Here is an 18467-nt window from a genome sequence, read left to right on the forward strand (position 1 = left end):
AGAGGATTAGTTTTGAAATAATCATAGTGCAAGCCTGTCTCCTAGTGGAAAAATACTAAAATCACACCTGGCTAAATTAAGAAATAATCAATTCGTTACACTTTCCAAAGCCGAAAGTTGCATAATAGTCTACACATGGTATTTATAGCATCCTTAAGGACAGCAAATTACATTCTATGGCAACGCTGTATACGCTTCTTAGTTCTACGTAACACTGAACCTTGTGACTAACACACACCCAAAACAAGAATCTTACCTTCCGTCTGATAGAAAAAGTACATACAATTTAATGGAGATATATAATTCTTAATTTCACAAATCAACTTTAACAATTTGAATTTGTTTCATAACATTTGAATTGATTTTGATTGCTTTGTTTGCGCTAATACAAAATTAACATTTGTATTTGATTATGATTTATCCTCAGTTAAACCCAAGTATCACAGTTATTTTTTTTTCTCTAAAAATTGATTGCATAAATAAATATTTTTTCCATCACCTTTTGCATATGTGAAACATTAGTGAATTTACTGTATAAATGTACTCTATTACAAGCTGATGAGTTTGTCATTACTATAAGTTGGAGCAGACCACATGTGCATACAATGAAAATGCCAGAGAAAGCACCACAAACTTTCTTATTTCATTGTATTATAGGCCATGATTCAACAGGAATTTTGGATAGTTATAAACAATACTGAGTGTTTTTACATGTAAAATTAGCCCATCAATGTCATTTTACATGTAAAATTAGTCCATCAACATTTTTAACAGGACAAAATGTAAAAAATATTTAGATAATAAAATGTATGTTCTAAATGCTGACGATAGTATTGCTGAGTAAATGACTTGGCTGATTTTTACAGGAATGATATTTTTACTGGATATCTAAGTGAATTTTCAGCTTTGAGCATACATGAAATGCACTCAGTAATGTGTCAAGGTCTTCTGTGTGGATAAAACATAGTTCTAGCCTATGAAGAACACAGAGGAATAACTATCCTCAACACAGACAAAAGACAATTCTGTGGTTCTCAGTTCAGAGATGCACTGCTCATTTTGGTGTTCTTTCCCATTCACACCTGATTCAGCTCATCACCTAATTATCAAGTCCTTCAAGAGCTGGGTCCACTGTCCTAGAATGGAGAAAGCACAAAATAGTTCAGGGCATGTCTGAGTGCTAGACTGCAAAGAAACTACATTACTGATCTGATGCAGTGTTTTCTAATCCAGATCTCAGGGGCCTGAGTCAGTTCATGTTTTTGCACTAATCCAGCTCCCATCACACTTGGAGCAAGACAACAAGAACATTGCTTACAGGCAACTGGGAAGTGTATTTTTTATGGGTCCCTGAGAACTGAGTTGCAAAAACACTGTTGATTGTTACCCATTGCCTGTGTCTGGAAGACTAGTACATGCAATACAAGTGGTGAGAAGTGAGCAATCTTCTCACTACCCTTGTGTTTCCCTTTTTTTGTCTCAAATATCATCCAGTAAAAAGGATGTCAAAAAGTGTTTCTTTCACTTATATTCCTTAAATATGCAGGTGTCAAGTGGATATAAAAATCAACCCCATCAAAAAATCTCATAGCAAACACTGAACCTTTGTCTCGGTCAAACCTGCCCCATAACATAAAAAAATAATAATTTTATTTACATTATAAGTTTCCCCTAGGGAATTGACTGTTTCTCAGAGAGGCAGATTTGATTACACTGAAGAGACTTTGTTTGATATTGGAGGCAGTGGTTTTTATGAGGTTATGTCATGTCTATTAAGTGTGTGAAGAATTTTTGTTCCAGAGAAAAGAGTCATCGTGGAGCACAGTTGCGAGTTTCCTGTTGAAAGGGGCATAAAAGTTGGTAAGGATCTCTCGCGTGAGTGGAAGCATTGGGCCCAGATTCTTATCTGCTAGCTTCCGTGTGTTAGATGCTGGACGCTTAGTGATTTCAGCCTCTTTCTGCTCTGATAGAGGCCCTGTGAGAGAGAAACACACACACACACACACACACACTTATGGTGAACACTATGGTAAGGCTGTGCTGTCCCCTATTGGTTGAAGTGTGTAAATACACAAAAATTAAGGGGGAAATATACAGTACCTCTAGTACGATCAATAACAAAAAGGCTTTGTGTGTGAGTAAGTGATGGGAATTCCAGCTCTTTTTAGTAAGACAATTTGGCTTACCTCAGCAAAAATAGCCAGCTCTTTTGACTCCCAAACAGCTATTAATTTAATACTACTTCTGCTATTCATTTAATACTACTATTTTGTATTTCAGCCACAATTAGCAGTGGTTTGACCAATTTGCTGTGATTAGTATAATTACATTGAATAAATATATGCAAACACTATAATTTCCATTATTCCATAATTTCCAACATAATATCATAACTTTGTTTGCTAGAAAAACATTAATGTAAAAACACAAATACACATGTATAATGGACATTTTGCGACTATCATTCATCTTGTTTTCTGCTGTTTGTGTGCTCCTCATTTCTGGAGATAGTCAACCCCCCATTAACCTGATGGTATGATCCCTGTTTGTCATCACCTGTGATTGGTTGCCCAACACACATTAACACAACATTCAGTCATTGCACAAAGTGCCTGTAGCTAAGAAAACAAATCTCAGGATCTGCCTCCCATTGTTCACATAAAGGAGCTGGCTCATGAACCCAATTGTTCTCCATCAACACATCACGTGTGTGTGTGTGTGTGTGTGTGTGTGTGTGTGTGTGTGTGTGTGTGTGTGTGTGCACATGTATGCCAGTGCATGTAATTGAGCTCCATACCCAAATGAAGGAACTGAAAGACTTTGTGCATGGAGACTTTCCTGTCTGCAGCATGGTCTTCTAGTCTGAGAACAAGGAGCTGATCCCTACCAAACACGGACAACCAATCCAGGATGTACATGATATACAGCCCCACCTGCAGCCGTACCTATGAGAGAGAGAGGATGAGCAAGCCATCATACACTTAGCATTGGTATGTCACACACAAAGTGTGATGCACACCCTTACGCAAGTTTTTAGGCTATTTGCTTTCTTAAATCCATAACCCACAGATGAGTATTATTGGATGTACACCCATCAGGTTCTTCCCAACACCTCTATATTGCACAATAACATTTTAATACCTGCAATCTACAGTCTGTAGATTTCCAAGTAATACACCCATTTCTGTACAATAATTACCCATTGATTTCCAGCCACTTTGACACTGCAACCCGGCTGGCAGACTCCGCCTCTCTGACCAGGACTCTGAAGTCCCCTGGCTGTTCAGTTACATGCACAACCGTGCAAAAACAAGTCAGCCTTAAGTAACACTTCACCCATCCAGACTAGTCAGTTTTTCCAGTTTTCCAATTACTTGAAAGCTCTCCACTAATGCATTTCACTGATCGATGCTTTAGCTCCCCAAGATCAATAACAAACTACACTATATTAGCCATCATTATGTGAGCTGTTGTGTTAAATGTGGAGAAAAATATGGTTGTCAGCTCAAAGGAGTTTCTTTTTTATAACTATAACAAGTCTATTATTTATTTTTGGACTGTGCATTTTATGAGTCATTTTTAGGCAGAGTGAACAGAGATTTCCTTAAGAGAATGTGATTCATATTAAGACCAAAGCCCAGGGCAGAGCTTCTCAAGGAGGCCACAAGGACCCAATAGTCCTTCCAGCTCAGGAGCTGAGCGATTCACCAGGGTGTTTATTGTGAGCTCAACGGCTGGATCCTGGGCATATTCCATTCTTTTTTTCTTTCTCTTTTCCTAACACACACACAAGATTCATTCTCTGTCATTCTCTGTCTCATCATTGAGGTTGCATTTATGACGCTAATTACTGAATCCTTTTGACCTGTCAAAACATTTCTCCTTGATGTTTCCCCTTGTCTGTCACTGCAGATCTGTGTGTGTGTCAGTGTGTGTGGCTGTGTGTGTCATGTGCTACTCACAGGCATAGCGTTGTTGAATGTGCTGTTATAGACACATGCCCGAATGCTGAAATCCTGCAGACATGCATCAAACAGCTGCAGTGATTCCCACACCTTCTCATGGAAATCCTCTGAAGACTTGTTGGACATCCCAAAGTAGAGATAATCAGAGTACAATCTGTAAAAAAAAAAAAAAAAAAAAAAAAAAAGTTAAAAAGACTACATTTTTCTTTTTACATATATTCTTATTCTACTTTACATACATAACACTTTTTATTGGAAACATCTTTGCACATAGACTCTTTTGTCACTTTATGCACTGGCCACTGGCTGGTGTGTGATCCAGACTCAGTCTTGGATTAAACCACACTGTTAGGGGTTCACGACTAATGCATCCACTCCAAGTACTGAACAGCAGAACGCCAAATAAAGTACCAACTCTCTAAGAAGAATCTGACATGCTTGATTGTGCCCTTTTTACAAACTGCTATACACTATTATGACTTGCAAGAATAATTTGTACATTAAAAAACTATAAGTAAACTAAGGTGGTACCAGATGTTTTAATAGTTAGCTATAGCAGGGTATTCCACTCGAGTTTGTCATCACACAAGATTATCTTCAGGTCAGTTTTCTAACATAAGGATACTAGACTAACACTGGTGAGTCTAACTACACTGGAGAGAGGTCAGACTTGAAGAGAGAGGAGGAGAAGGAGAGAAGGAGAGAAGGGAGATGGATAGGGAATGAGTGGATGAGATCTCAGAGGCTTCAGCTCAGGGAATGTTATTATCTCTTAACCTTAGCGTGTTCTTCAATAGAGACACATGGCACCATGGCACAGATCATTTAAGAAATAATTAAGGAATAATAATAAATGAACATAAGAATATTGTGTACTTAGAATGCGCATATGAATTCCTTCACTGGAATCCCACTGCCCTGCACAGTTTAAAGTTTTGCCTGCTTTAGTACACCTATTCCAGGACACCATTTCATCATCAAGCCTATCATGAGCTGGACCAAATGTACTCATGCAGGGAAAACCTGAAACTGTGCAGGGCACAGGGACCTCAGAATTGGAGGTAAAAATCCTGATCTATACAAACATTATTTATAGAACTGCTTTGCTGCTAATTAGCAGCTCAGTTTCTCAAAGGGTCATTTTAGCTCACACTCACTTGAGTGTGTTTCCTCCAAAGCACAGCAGCATGACAGCTGAAGGTCCTGAGTCTGCCTGGGACCATACCATCGCACTCCTGCCACTACCTGCATTACAATGGTTTTGTCCTGCCAAATTTTTCTACACTGAATTAGGAGCTTCATTTAACATTTGACCTCTGACCTTTCAACAGGGTCTCTCAGAATGGCGATGAACTGTGCTTCTGGCTGGAGCGCGTGAATGAAATCCTGGATCAGAAAGGGAGGCTCTGCCTCTGTGGAGTTGTCATAGAAATAGGCCCATGCGTTGTTGTCCCACATAGTGGATGCACTAGCCTCACCTGCCAATTATAGAAAGTCATTAAAAGGAGAACTAAAGTGATTCAGTCTAATAACACAGATCTCATACATATCTACATGTACATATTTGATCTGTAAACATGTACAAATGATTTAATACATAATATATACTTTTAGGGATTCAATGCTAGAAAATCTTGTTTCAATATATTTTTTAGTGACTTGAAGTGACTTGTGATAAAGTTTCTATCTTCACACAAAAATGCATGACTGTGACACATGCACAATTTCAGACTGTTAACCACTTATCACTGGGTTCATCTCTATCTTGCACACAACTCAGCAGTTAGATATTATCATGTCAAAACAAGGTTGTTTGTGAACGGCTCTGAGCCAGAAGCTAAATAACACATTCTTTTTTTCAGAAGGTGAATCATACTAGAGATGTTTCCAGCTCTACACAGCACAGTATCATATAATAAATGTTATACATCCAAATTCATTATTAATAAGGCATCCTCTATTTTCCTAAACATTCTTTCTACGTTAATTGCTTAATTTACATCAAATGAAAACAATTCGGCATTTGTAATATATGTAATCCTAATCAGTAGTCACATAGGGAGATGCTGACACATCCAGGACCATCATAATATTGTGAGATAAAATAAAGCTGATCTAGGATCAGGTTCCCAAAAGACTGAAAATTAAAAAAATTAAAGCTCTTCCCCAGGATTTTATTCCAGCAACTGGCTTTGTCCATTAGTTCAGCATTAGCTAGTATTAGAATGAATGAATGAAAGTGAAAAAAGTGAAGTACCTCTCACTACTTTTTTACTTTTATGTTTAAAACCAAAACTTTTAAACCTGAGAATCTTACTGATAATATTTGCACAACACAAGTGCTAGCACTTCAGTGCCACAAGCTCTGTGGTTTCTGTGATGACTAGGTTCAAAAGTCAGGAAGTTTGGTGTGTGCATGTGCTACATCATGATCAATAAGAGAGAGGAACTACAGTAGGTTATCCACAGACCACTACAGGCCAGGGGTGACCAACTCTGGTTTTGGAAGACCAGAATCAATCTTAGTTTGGAAATTCCCCTCCTCAAACTTACTGAATTTGATACGGCTAAGTTAAACTGCTACAGAAAGGATATTGCTGTGAAAACACTGAGAACAAGCAATCTCATCACACACTTGTTCTCACAAGAGTGCCTTTAGTTCTCTCCCAGGCTGCCCCACATCCCCAGTGATGCATGTTTCTTGTTTCCTCAGTCATTACTACCCATAACCACTTCCTGTTTTGTGTTTCCTAAAAAATAAAATTAAAAAAAAAAGAACACATGCTGCATATTAATACACCCTAACGTTCCTCTTCCTGACAGCTGTCTTTCAGGAGGAGGATACACAGGTATGATATGGAGAGTCACTGCAGAGTCACAAGGAGGTGCAGGAGGGTAAACAGGAACAGGAAATTGGGATTTTTAACTCAACCCAAACAGATACTCTCTGTCAGTGTAACATAGAAACCCTGCCATGAGATATATATATATATATATATATATATATATATATATATATATATATATATATATATATATATGGGATATTATGTTCCCTGACTGAAAATACAATTTTTAGCAGAAGCTCTTTAACTATTCAGTAACTTTTGAGTCTTTCTCCATTATTAGTTACATCTCTATGTTAATTCTACTATAGTCTCTAAAAGTGTAAATGTGGAATAATTATTAAATTACTATATTGTTCCATTGCTATTCACAAGTACCATATATAATTCACATCCTTTATGTAACATTACCTTATACAGCAAGTTGTTTTCAGCTGAATTGTAACATTCTGTTTGTAACAAGTAATTCTCACTGTAACACGGTCATGAGACAATGACACTAATACAAAACATACTGCCCACAGGAGTCTCCACCCTGCTCTTGTCTAAACTTAGCTCCGCCCACACTCTGCCACTCCGCTCACACCAGGCTCAACTGCTCCTGCCCCATTGACCTGGCCACATGCTCTATGTCTATCCCTGGCTCGCTCCTGTTGTGAAGGCTGGGACTGTGGTTGTGCACATTTCTTAGCCTCTTTCCATAGTTCTCAGAGTCATCTCCTTTTCTGGCTTCATGTTTACCTTAGAGCTGCTGTAATCCTTCTAGTCCCCTGGGCTCCCCTAGCATAACTGGCCTTCCTGTCTCTCCACTCTGTGCTTCAATTTTCTCCCACTTTTGTGCAGAACCTTTAGCACCTACAGACACTAATGTCTTTATTGGGTAGATCCATTTTTATTTTACAATCCTATAGTTACATGCTGTATCTTATAGTAATACTGTATACCCAGTTTAATAGCAGCTACCCCATTGATCAGAGTTCAGTTTTTGACCATCAGACTATAGGACCACCACACGCCTGCCTTTCTCAGCCAAGCATTAGCACTGATATAGTGGCATTGCTGTGATGTCAGACACAGCATGGCTAACATGAATTATTCATGGGAACAGATGAACTACTCATAACTTTACTCATACAAGTGGTATCTACAGAATTAGAATCTATAGAAAGGTTTCTAAAAAAGTGTCTAGTATGCACAAAATACTATCAATAGAGATAAAAAGCAAGGAGTGTTACTAGTTTTACAGTCTGTTCATATTTGAATATCATTCTACTTTGACAAAGCATAGCAAACATTAAAAAGGAAAGTCAGTCATCACTACACCGGTTCTGAAACTCTATTAATGGTTTTAGTAGTTGAAAACAGAAATTGATTTATAACTGAAATACATAACGCAAACAACTCAAACTCAGAAGTGTAACAAACAGTATGTGAATTTCTGTTAGTGGTGTGCCTATCCTAATAGTTTTCTATTCTATTTAATAGTCACTGCTGTTTCAGGTATGTTAGGGAAAATGGTGCAGAATGTTGCAAGAGAAACCATGCTAAGAAAAGAAGAAAGGCATTACCCTGTACTCATGATGACACCCATGGAGCATAGAGGTCAGATTATATCAGTAATCATACAAGATACAATCAAATTCACAGGATGCTGTTGAGAAACAGTTCACTCAAAACACACTGGCTGACAACCAAATTCTAATTTAATATCTGATTAGAAGATAAAGCTTTGCAATTTGCATTAAAGTACAATTCAGACAGCGCAATTCAAAATCATTCTAGTGAACACATCATGATTAGAAAAATCTTGTGTAGAAGAGTCAGAAGATTGTAAGATTTTACTGCACATCAACACACTTTCTTTGAGATAAAAAATACTCTTCTGTAGTAGTTATATCTAACCTGGCCTAAAATATAAGGAAATAAAGGCCAGGTGTTCAGCAGAGGTGCTTTTTCACAATTAAAGTGCCTTTTACATGAGCTGTTGACCAGACTGAGTCGGCTGTCTGCTAGATGTAGTGATGGGAGATGGTCTAACAGAGCAGAGATGTGTTACCAATAATGATAGTAGACTGAGCAGAGCCTCCAGTGATGTTTGCCAACAGCTGGTCCTGAATCTGATGGGCAGGTAGGTCAAAAAGGTCCAGGTAGTCTTCCACTGGATAGCGGGCATGAAGACCCTCACTGGGGCGAATTATACCTGGGGTGGAGAGAGCAGAGAGAGCAGTGTGTGAGAGGTGAAGATCTTAGAACCCTGCACACATTATCATTGCATGTATGTAAAATAACAGAAGAGGTTATTTTGTCATTTAGAAAATGTTCAGTCCTTAGTTTTTTTTCTCAAATCACATTTATAAGTATTTCCTTTGCTCTTGTGGGAGAGTTTCTCCTGAGAGGATGAGAACTTTCCATTAAAACTATTCCATTGGACATTCAGTAAACTAAACAAGCGAAAGAACAAAAAACTAAAAATACAGAAAAGTCAGGAAATCAGAAAAAAAATGTTTTCAGATAGGTAAGAGGTTTGCCAGTATTTTGGGATTATAGGATTTATTCATTTAAATTCCTTCCATCTGAAATTTTTCCCTTAAATTCTCATTCTGTTCCTTCTTTTTCCAACTAATTTTTCTTTCTGACTCTTTCATATCTAATATCTTGCCTCTCTGTCTGACTCAACTTTCGATGCATACACTTCTGGACAAAGTGTTGATTTTAGAAAAGAAGAAACCAGGAGGAACAAGGCTCTCCCACAATGTTTGTCTTATACCTAAATGTGTGTGTGTGTGTGTGTGTGTGTGTGTGTGTGTGTGTGTGGTTTACAGACTTAGCTAATCTCTCACATTTGATATCAGACATCTGATCAAAGACTTACTGAGACTACGCAGTAGACATTTATGCTTTATAAACTGACTGGCAAACAACCATTGTCATTAACACCAGTTCAGAAAATATAGTACCAAATACCTAACCTTATCCATTACAAGAAATGTACCCTGTGTCACACTGAGGAAGACACTGGTCTATCTGGGACACTCTCTCCTAGATTGATTAGTGCCTACATCCACCCACATATTCCAGCATAACTACTTCCATACACACACCTTCACAAATACGCAAATAAGCAGCAACTGTTCACACACACATAGAATAGAAAAAAACAAACATAAAAGACAAGAAGTCAAAGACTTCAAAAATAGAAAAAAGAAAATCCACCAAAAGGGACTGAGGGAATGGAATGTGTACTACATTCTACATTCCACATAATAAGACTGTGTGTACACAATGTGTGTGTGTTATGTCTGCTCACTGTGTGTGTTATGGGTGCTCAGATAAAGCATTTGTGTGTGTATGTCTTTACATATGTGTGTGTTTGCACGTGTGTGCACTCACAGTGTGTATGCTTCTCTGCCTACACTATCTCAAAAAGGCACAGTGGTCTCTTTCCAGACTTTGGCTAGCTGCATACACTCAGTGTAGTAGAACATAAACAGACAACTCCAGCGGTGGTGGCAGCTTGGCAGTGGCACAGGTGGGTGGGTGCTGCAGGTGGTGCGGGATAGTCTCTTGTGTGCAGTAGCTGCTCCTCCACACTGCTAGGTTAGTAAGCTGCGGTGTGCATGAGCACTGCAGGGGGCTGGCAACCTAGTGCTGATGACTCAAGCGCTGCATGGCCAGATGGCAAATTGCTGTGAATTTGGACACAGGTGCGTAATTTCCTCACACACCCAGACACAAACACACACCCCCCCTTTCTTTTCCACTCTTTGTCACTTACTGTCTCACTCACTCAATCATTCTCTCCTTTGCTACAATGAATAAATATGAATGAAGCTATTTAGAACTGATTTTGTGGGATAGTGGATGGGAAAAGGAAAGCAGTGAGTAGTATCTTCTGCCAGAAGAGGCGTGCTGGAGCAGGAAGCGCTGTCAGCAGGGTGCAGGGCTAAAGCCAGGGACTCGATCTGTCCATTATGACTGGGGATCTGTAATCACTTTTAACAACACATAAAAGAGATGCAGAGAGTGCAAGAGAGAGAGACAGAGAGAAAGGCAGACAGAAAAGAGGGAGGGGTGTGTATGTAATATAGAGAAGGACAAGAGAGGTAGACAAGAGAGTGATATAAATGCAACATCAGACAGTGAGGGATGAAAAGGTAGAAATAACAAGAAATCGAAAAAATTTAAAGTTCAATATGATGGAGTGATGAGAACATTGGAGAATGAGAAATTGGAAAGAAAGAGTAGGAAGAGAGATAGAAGACTGGATGTTAGGAGATAGAGAGACAGAAATAGACAGAGACAGAAAGAGAAAAGACTGGATGTTATTGGAAATGGACAGAGACAAAATATTGGATGCTGCAAGACAGAGACAGAGAGATTGAAAAGACTGGGTGTTTAGGGAGAGAAATTGAGAAACTGGACGTTTTGGGAGAGAGAAACAGAGAAATATAGAAAAACCTGGATGTTTGGGGTGGGAGACAGACAAGGAAAAACAAAAAGAGACAGAAAATATTTTATGTTGTTGGGAGACAGCCAGAGAGAGAGAGAAAAGACTGGATGTTATTTGGAAGACAGACGGAGGGAGATATAAAACAATGGATTTTGTTTGGAGACAGAGAGAGACAGAAAAGAGTAAACGTTTTTGGGAGGCAGCCAGACACCAAAGGACCTGTTGGCGCCTTCATGTCACTTTGTCAGATATGAACGCTGCTAGCAAAATCCCTCACAAAGTCCAGCATCATTCCATCCATTACATCACTCCACATCTGAACATCCATCCAAATAAATCACTGTATTACGCCATCAATTATAAGTTTTGTTTATTTGTTTTATAAATAATGTTCAGAAGTTTTGTTTCTCAGCTTTTTCCATGGTTTTAAATACATTTATGCAATGGAATATGAACTCATTAAAGTTGAAAGTTTTAAAAATTGAACAAATTAAAGTTGCATTTTTCTTTTTGGCCTTCATTTCCTCTTTATGTAATTGTTTGGTTCATTCGTGTCTTTAAAGAAAAACAGAATACATTGACTAGTTTAGTCCAAGTTTTTGAATCCTATATTTATTCTTGGAAATACAATAGAGGAACTTGTGACAATTGTGGGCTTCCAAAGATACATGCTTTGAATCCAAGAAATTAAAATTAGACGCAATCAGGACGTTTTCCTAAGATGTAACAGTTTCCAATTAAGTTAAATTATACTGTTAAAGAGCACTTTGAAAGAGTTTGTGAGCCAATAAATATCAGTTTTACAGTGCATGGCATGTTACCATAAATCAGTGGTCCCACATTTCGCTGTGACCGCATGCACTCTCACACTCTTGCTCTCTTTGCTTAACTTCAGAAAGATCAAACTCTTTACTAGGAATTTAAGAAAGCCTTGAGGAAAGGAGAAATGATCAGAGAGAGAAAGGGAAAGGAAGACAGAGAGAGGTGATGCTCAGGACATAGCAGATGGATTCTGATCAGAACCAATCTGAATGATCGGGCTAAGGGATCCTGCGGAGCAGAGGTGAACTCACCGACTGTGACATCAGATGCGAATCAGATGTGAAAAGCCTAAAAAACAGTGGCATGGCTTAATCCCATGAGCAGCCCCAACGAGCACACCCATTTAATCCCATGAGCAGCCCCACTGAGCACACCCATTTAATTCCATGAGCAGCCCCACTGAGCACACCCATTTAATCCCATGAGCAGCCCCACTGAGCACACCCATTTAATCCCATGAGCAGCCCCACTGAGCACACCCATTTAATCCCATGAGCAGCCCCACTGAGCACACCCATTTAATCCCATGAGCAGCCCCACTGAGCACACCCATTTAATCCCATGAGCAGCCCCACTGAGCACACCCATTTAATCCCATGAGCAGCCCCACTGAGCACACCCATTTAATCCCATGAACAGCCCCAATAAGCACACCCAACTCTACATGACAACTTTTAATGATCCAAAAGCAAAAGCCTAGCCTTTCACAAGCAGTCCATCTATCATTCTGTAAAGTATACATCCCACACAGTAAATTGCATGACTGAAGTCTGCTAATAAATGTTTAAATATTTTATATTATATATAGACAAAATGAATAGGTAGACAAAGCAGACAAAAAATAAGAAAATTTAAAGCAAAAAGGAGGCATACGATAAGAGAAAACGAGTTGTGTATCGGGTTTTTGCTTGTATTATTTTTCTTCTCTTTCACCTTCAGTTAATCCATCTGCCTTTTCATTCTGTCTGTATATGATGCAAAATAATCTATTCTGTAATATTCTGAAAGAGTGCTCTATGATATAATACAAAGTTAAGACAAGTTATCCTCCCTCACCAAATCTCTTACGGGTCCACCAGTGTGGCTCCTTAAGTGTTGTGACCCGCACATCTGGGTGCAGCCGAAGCCGGTCGTACAGGTCAGTAGTGCCACATTTTGGCTGCCCGATGATATAGAAGTATGGCAGGCAGCGGATCCGGTAGAACTTCCCCTTGTGCAACTGCAGGTGTTTCCGGAATGACCGCCTCAGGAAATCAAAGACAGCGTGTGACTGTCGTGAATAGCGGGCGTATAGGTTCTTCTGGTACGGATTGGCACTAACATTCCCCTGCAGCTGCTCATACCAGCAGGGGTTCTTAAGACCTGGTAGGAAGTGTCGCGGGATCACAGAGAACAACTGTGATGGGGAGAGAACAGCAAGAGAGTGGTAGTAATGTTATCATGATGAGCTAATAATGATAAGCCATGTTTTGTTATACATATTCGTCATATTTTACAAATATTATATTTATGCATAAAATATCTTAAATTATCTAATCATTCAAAATACTGTAAAATACTAAAAATCTAAAGACAATATGGTGAGAACTCCATTGTGACATCATTAAAATAAGATGGAAAGTCTAAAAGTAATATGATCATATTTGTAAAACAATTTTCCAAAATTTGAAATCAAAGAAATGCCTGTAGGCAATTTATTTCCCACTCTGCATGTGTGTGTTGTGTGAGATTCTTAGGTAGGAAGGTGTAAAGTGCCAACTTTCACTACAGCATTTCCTCTCCCCTTTGTCTGACATAAAATCCCGTGTGATTGTGTTGTGTGAGTGTGCCAGAGGACATGCATCACCACCCCACTCTGATTAAACCAGACCCAATTAATCCGAGTCTTATGCTCCACTGACATATTGATTACATTGGAAGCCATTTCCTCCTTCATCAGCCAATCAGGAGGGATGAGAACAGTCACTGCAAGTCTGTTTTTTTAACAGGCTAACTGAAATGGGCTTCAACATGAGGAGAGGAGAAAAGAAATTAGGTAAGGTGTCAAGATGAGGTGAGACGGGAACAAAGGAGAAAATGACAGATTTAGTCCCGGCTTCAAATCATGTTCAGAAAGCCATTAGAAAGGGGTTTTATAATTAGCCTGTATCTCAATGACACGACCCTGAAAAGTCTGGTGCAAATAGATCCCCAGCCATGGCTTGCTGCTTTAACAACCAGCACTCAATCATTCACTACATGCCACAACAGATAGAACTAGATGCACAAAACCATATCAAGAAATAAAACAGCCCTTGTAAAATTGTGTACTCACATGTGGTTCGTTATGCACCAGGTTATCCAGTTCTGGTAATTTTCTGTGACTAAATTCCACCTTGGACACGATTTGGTGCACCACCTGTCTGATGTGGGCGTAATCTCTAATAGAAGAGAGATTGAATGGGAGGGTGGCAGGGATCACGAACGGATCGTCACGGTATGGAGACGGTGTGAGGAGCAGCCCCTTCCTCTCACTGCTTAGGAAGTAGGAGGCCATTATGAGGAAGACGACAGTGAAGCCAAAGAGAAAGCTGTACAGTTTGGGACGTCGGGGGCAGGAGAGGAAGGCCCAGGGCTGCTGAGCATCCCTCTGCACCTCCAAAACAGCAGACACACCCATGGGAGCATAGACCATCTGAAAGAGAGGGGACAGGATATGAGTGTCACAGCAATAGCATGTTTACACACACCTTTAGTTACTGCAGAGTCTTATGTAGCATGTAGTAAAATATGCTTGGATTTCTGTGTGTTTGTGTGTGTCTGCATGCATATACAGTCATTTGCAAAACAAAGTATACCCTCTTTGAGTTCTATGGTTTTATGTATCAGGACATGAAGAATCTGATCCTGAGCAAGTCTTAAAATTAGGTAAATATAACCTCAGATGATCAACAACACATGACAATTTATACTGTGTTATTATTTATTTTAAAAAAAACCTGCATTCAAAAAAATGCAGAAGCAGTGTGTGAAAAATTACGCTTACTAAAAAGTATAAGTACACCCCTGCTGTTTCCATAGGAATGAAGAGGGTAAATAGCAGCCATGTCCTGGTAATCAAATGATTACCTGATCATCAGAAAGTGTGTCCATCTCTAAAAAGTTTTGGTAGTTTGCTGGAGCATTCAGATGTGTTAACACAATGCCAAGGAGAAAAGACATCAGCAATGGGCTAAAAGAAGCGAATGTTGCTGCCTGCCAATCTGGAAAGGGTTATTAGGCCATTTCCCAACAATTTGAACTCCATCATTCCACAGTGAGAAAGATTATTCACAAGTGGAAAACATTCAAGACAGTCGTCAATCTTCCCCGAGTGGACATTCAAGCAAATTCACCTCAAGGTCAGACTATACAATGCTCAGAGAAATTGCAAAACACCCAGGAGGTCGTCTCAGACTCTACGAACGTGTCACGACTGCTCCTCTCCCCACTAGTTACGTGGTTCGGCCCGTCACGTGCAGTGGGAAGTCATTGTTATTGTCTCGTTTGTAGCCAGGCCCTCCTTATTAGCACACACCTGCACATGGTTTAGTGTTGTTTGTCTATATGTATTTAAACCCCTGCTGGTGTATGCGGTGTTGTCAGTTATTGATCATGCTAATCGTATGTGTCTTCGTGTTTACCGTTTGTTATATGTGAGTGCCTTTGTCTTCCGTATTTTTCGATAAATGTCCGTCTCCGTCGAGGGAGTCTGTACGTCCTGCTCCTTGGCCTGTGGCACTCGGGCTGTTACAGATGGCATGATATCGTAGCATAGCTTAACTTTTGCTAAGTTGCATCGGAACAAACCACAAGGCGTGTGTCCATTGGACAGATAAGACCAAAGAGGAGATGTCTGGCCATAATTCACAGTGCCATGTTTGGTGAAAACCAAATACAGCATATAAGAACACCTCTTGCCAACTCTCAATCATACTGATGGAGGGGTGAATTGGGCTTGTTTTGCAGCCACCAAGGGCACCTTGCAGTCATTGAGTTGACAATGATCTCCTTTGTATATCAAAGTATTCTAGTGTCGGATGTGGGGCCATCTATCTGAGAGCTAAAGCTTGACCAAAATAGGGTCATGCAACAGGACAATGATTACAAGCACACCAGCAAATCTACAACAGAATGACTGAAAAACAGGACAGTGCCCCTCCGAGACAGTTCCACATGGTCGAACACCAAAGTGTCATAAGAACTGGCATTTCCTTTTTTACGTTACCAGTTGGTATCAATAGTAATGTTTTTGTTTACACATCAAATTAGCTCAGTTAACTCTTTCCACTCACCTGTGATACAGCCTCCTCAATTATATAATATAATCCTATAATTAGTCCCCCCTCTGAAAGGTTTTTCTTTTTCTCATGATTTTTCCATTACACTTTAGGTATGCTTTCATCACATATTTTGCATGATTAATAAGTCTCCTTTGTTGGTTGATAAGTAGATTACCCTGTTTATCATCCCTATATGTTGCTTAAATGGTACTCTTCATTTTTCTCTTTTCATCTTTAGCCAATTTAGCTACCTTTATCCACCACAAATCATTTGTGTTAATGTTCGCTTGGTTGCATTATGATTATTATAGTGATGCTAGTCAACTCAATCCTCCTGGTCATTAGAAGAATCTTAGTTATTGTTGTGTATGTTTTTCCTGTATATGCCTATTCCATAAGTGACCCTTAGTTATTATGTCTGCGAGTTAAGAGTGATATTCTAATGTTTGGTAGATGAGAAATAATCATGTATCGAATTGGTGACTTTCATGAGTTGAGACTTAATCATTAATAAATTAAAATTAATACATTTTAATTGGGGTGGTGCCCCAATTAAACTTATCATCTGTAATTGACAGTTTATTAAAGGTACTGCTACAGGTTCTATGAGCTATTGATTCATGGGGTATACGTTTTTGTGTAGTGGACTGTAGTTTTTCCCATTTTGGCTTTCCCATGTTGCATTTACCTAATTTTAAGACCTAGTAAGGACCAGGTGATTTGTTCTGGTGCACTGTCACAGTTAGTCCCTCCCAGCTTCCATGGTCTCCCTGTCATATGTATTATTTTTGTTCCATTCCTTAGTTTCGTTTTCTCCACCCCTCGTTTGGTTTTCCACGCCCATCATTACTTTCACCTGTTCCTCATTTCTAGCCATGTTAAGTTCATGTATTTAAACCCTGTCTGATTGCCTGTGTGTTAGCTATTCATTGAATGGTTGTCAGAATGTCTGTATCTGCCTGTGTCTAAGTTTGTACTCCTTGCCTTTGTTTTTCTCCTAACCTTCATGTTTGTTAACCTCTGAGTTCATCATAGCATCTGTTGCAGCCTGCTTCCCCTGTTTGCCTTCATGTGTTTATCATGTATCCCCTGTACTCTACATATTGGCTCAATGACCCTGGACTACTCTGACAACTACGACTCTGGATTTGCCCCTAATAAATCTTGTTCTTCTCCCCACCTGCGTCCGCCTCCTTACCGCTCACCGTTATATGCACTAAACCACAAAATTCAAAGAAGGTATACTTTGTTATTTTGTTTCATATACCTGCAAAGGCAGCAGTCTCTTATGATACTCCTCTGCTGCTGGGCTAAGCAGGCTGTACTTGCAGTGCATGTGGGCCACTGCACTTCCAGATCCACGCAGACTGGGCCCACCCTCACAGCCAGAGAGAAGGGGTTTGGGGGAGGGACAGGGTCAGACAGTGGAGGGGTGGCTGCGGGTCAGCTCCTTCATCCATGGAGTGTAAGGAGAGTGTTCTTTGTACCAACTTTCCTACATGATATCAGGAGCAAGTGTTTCTGCCTGTAAGAAAATAAAATAAAACACAGCTAATGAAATAAGACATACTTTACAAGTATAGTTGAGCACATAACTATCACCTGTAGAAGTTTGTTGGCTGTCCCATTCCAAAACCTCGGATGATAATATACATTCCCCCTCCAAGCTATAACAGCTTCCACTCTTCTAGGACGATTTTAGTGTATGAATTTAGGAATCTGTGCCCTTTCAATCTATAAAGTTTTTGGGAGGTCAGACATTGATGTTGTATAAGAAGGCCTGGCTCACAGTTGGTCATCGCAAAGGTGTTTAGTGGGGTTTAGGTCAGGGCTCTGTGCAGGATGTTGGGGTTTGTCATGAATTCATGACTTTATGGATTTCAGTTTGTGCACTTGGGTACAGTCATACTAGAACAGAAAATTATACATTTATGGAAATGGAATTTATCAGATTGTCTTATCCATCTTACACAAACTGTCTACTCAGAAAAGTATTCTTAGCTAGTACATATAGAGTCCAAAAAACCTTAACCAAGCCTTACCCAATCTGTTGTGCTGGAAAAGGAAAGGACCAACCCCAAAT

At 39.5% G+C, this 18467-nt stretch overlaps 1 protein-coding gene across 4 annotated transcripts in view; it reads right to left on the bottom strand.

Moving 5' to 3' along the window:
• Positions 1-264: 264 nt before the first annotated feature.
• Positions 265-18467, bottom strand: part of chst15b (carbohydrate (N-acetylgalactosamine 4-sulfate 6-O) sulfotransferase 15b) — a 57700-nt gene continuing 39497 nt past the window's right edge. For 2 of the 4 annotated variants that reach the window (XM_027016803.3, XM_081697899.1), the window contains exons 2-9: positions 17652-17909; positions 14398-14757; positions 13140-13479; positions 8868-9011; positions 5287-5443; positions 3963-4119; positions 2798-2945; positions 265-1975 (exon numbers count right to left, since the gene is read on the bottom strand). In XM_027016803.3, coding sequence (XP_026872604.2) covers positions 1773-1975; positions 2798-2945; positions 3963-4119; positions 5287-5443; positions 8868-9011; positions 13140-13479; positions 14398-14757; positions 17652-17720 — 1578 coding nt within the window. In that variant the 5' untranslated portion in view covers positions 17721-17909 and the 3' untranslated portion in view covers positions 265-1772. Of the gene's footprint in view, positions 1976-2797; positions 2946-3962; positions 4120-5286; positions 5444-8867; positions 9012-13139; positions 13480-14397; positions 14758-15745; positions 15849-17651; positions 17910-18467 lie in introns of all 4 variants that reach the window. The other 2 variants (XM_081697900.1, XM_027016805.3) reach the window with 2 other exon arrangements.

Source organism: Electrophorus electricus, chromosome 15 (genome assembly GCF_041902795.1).
Source record: "Electrophorus electricus isolate QZ-2024a chromosome 15, ASM4190279v1, whole genome shotgun sequence".
Classification (NCBI taxonomy): Eukaryota; Metazoa; Chordata; class Actinopteri; order Gymnotiformes; family Gymnotidae; genus Electrophorus; species Electrophorus electricus.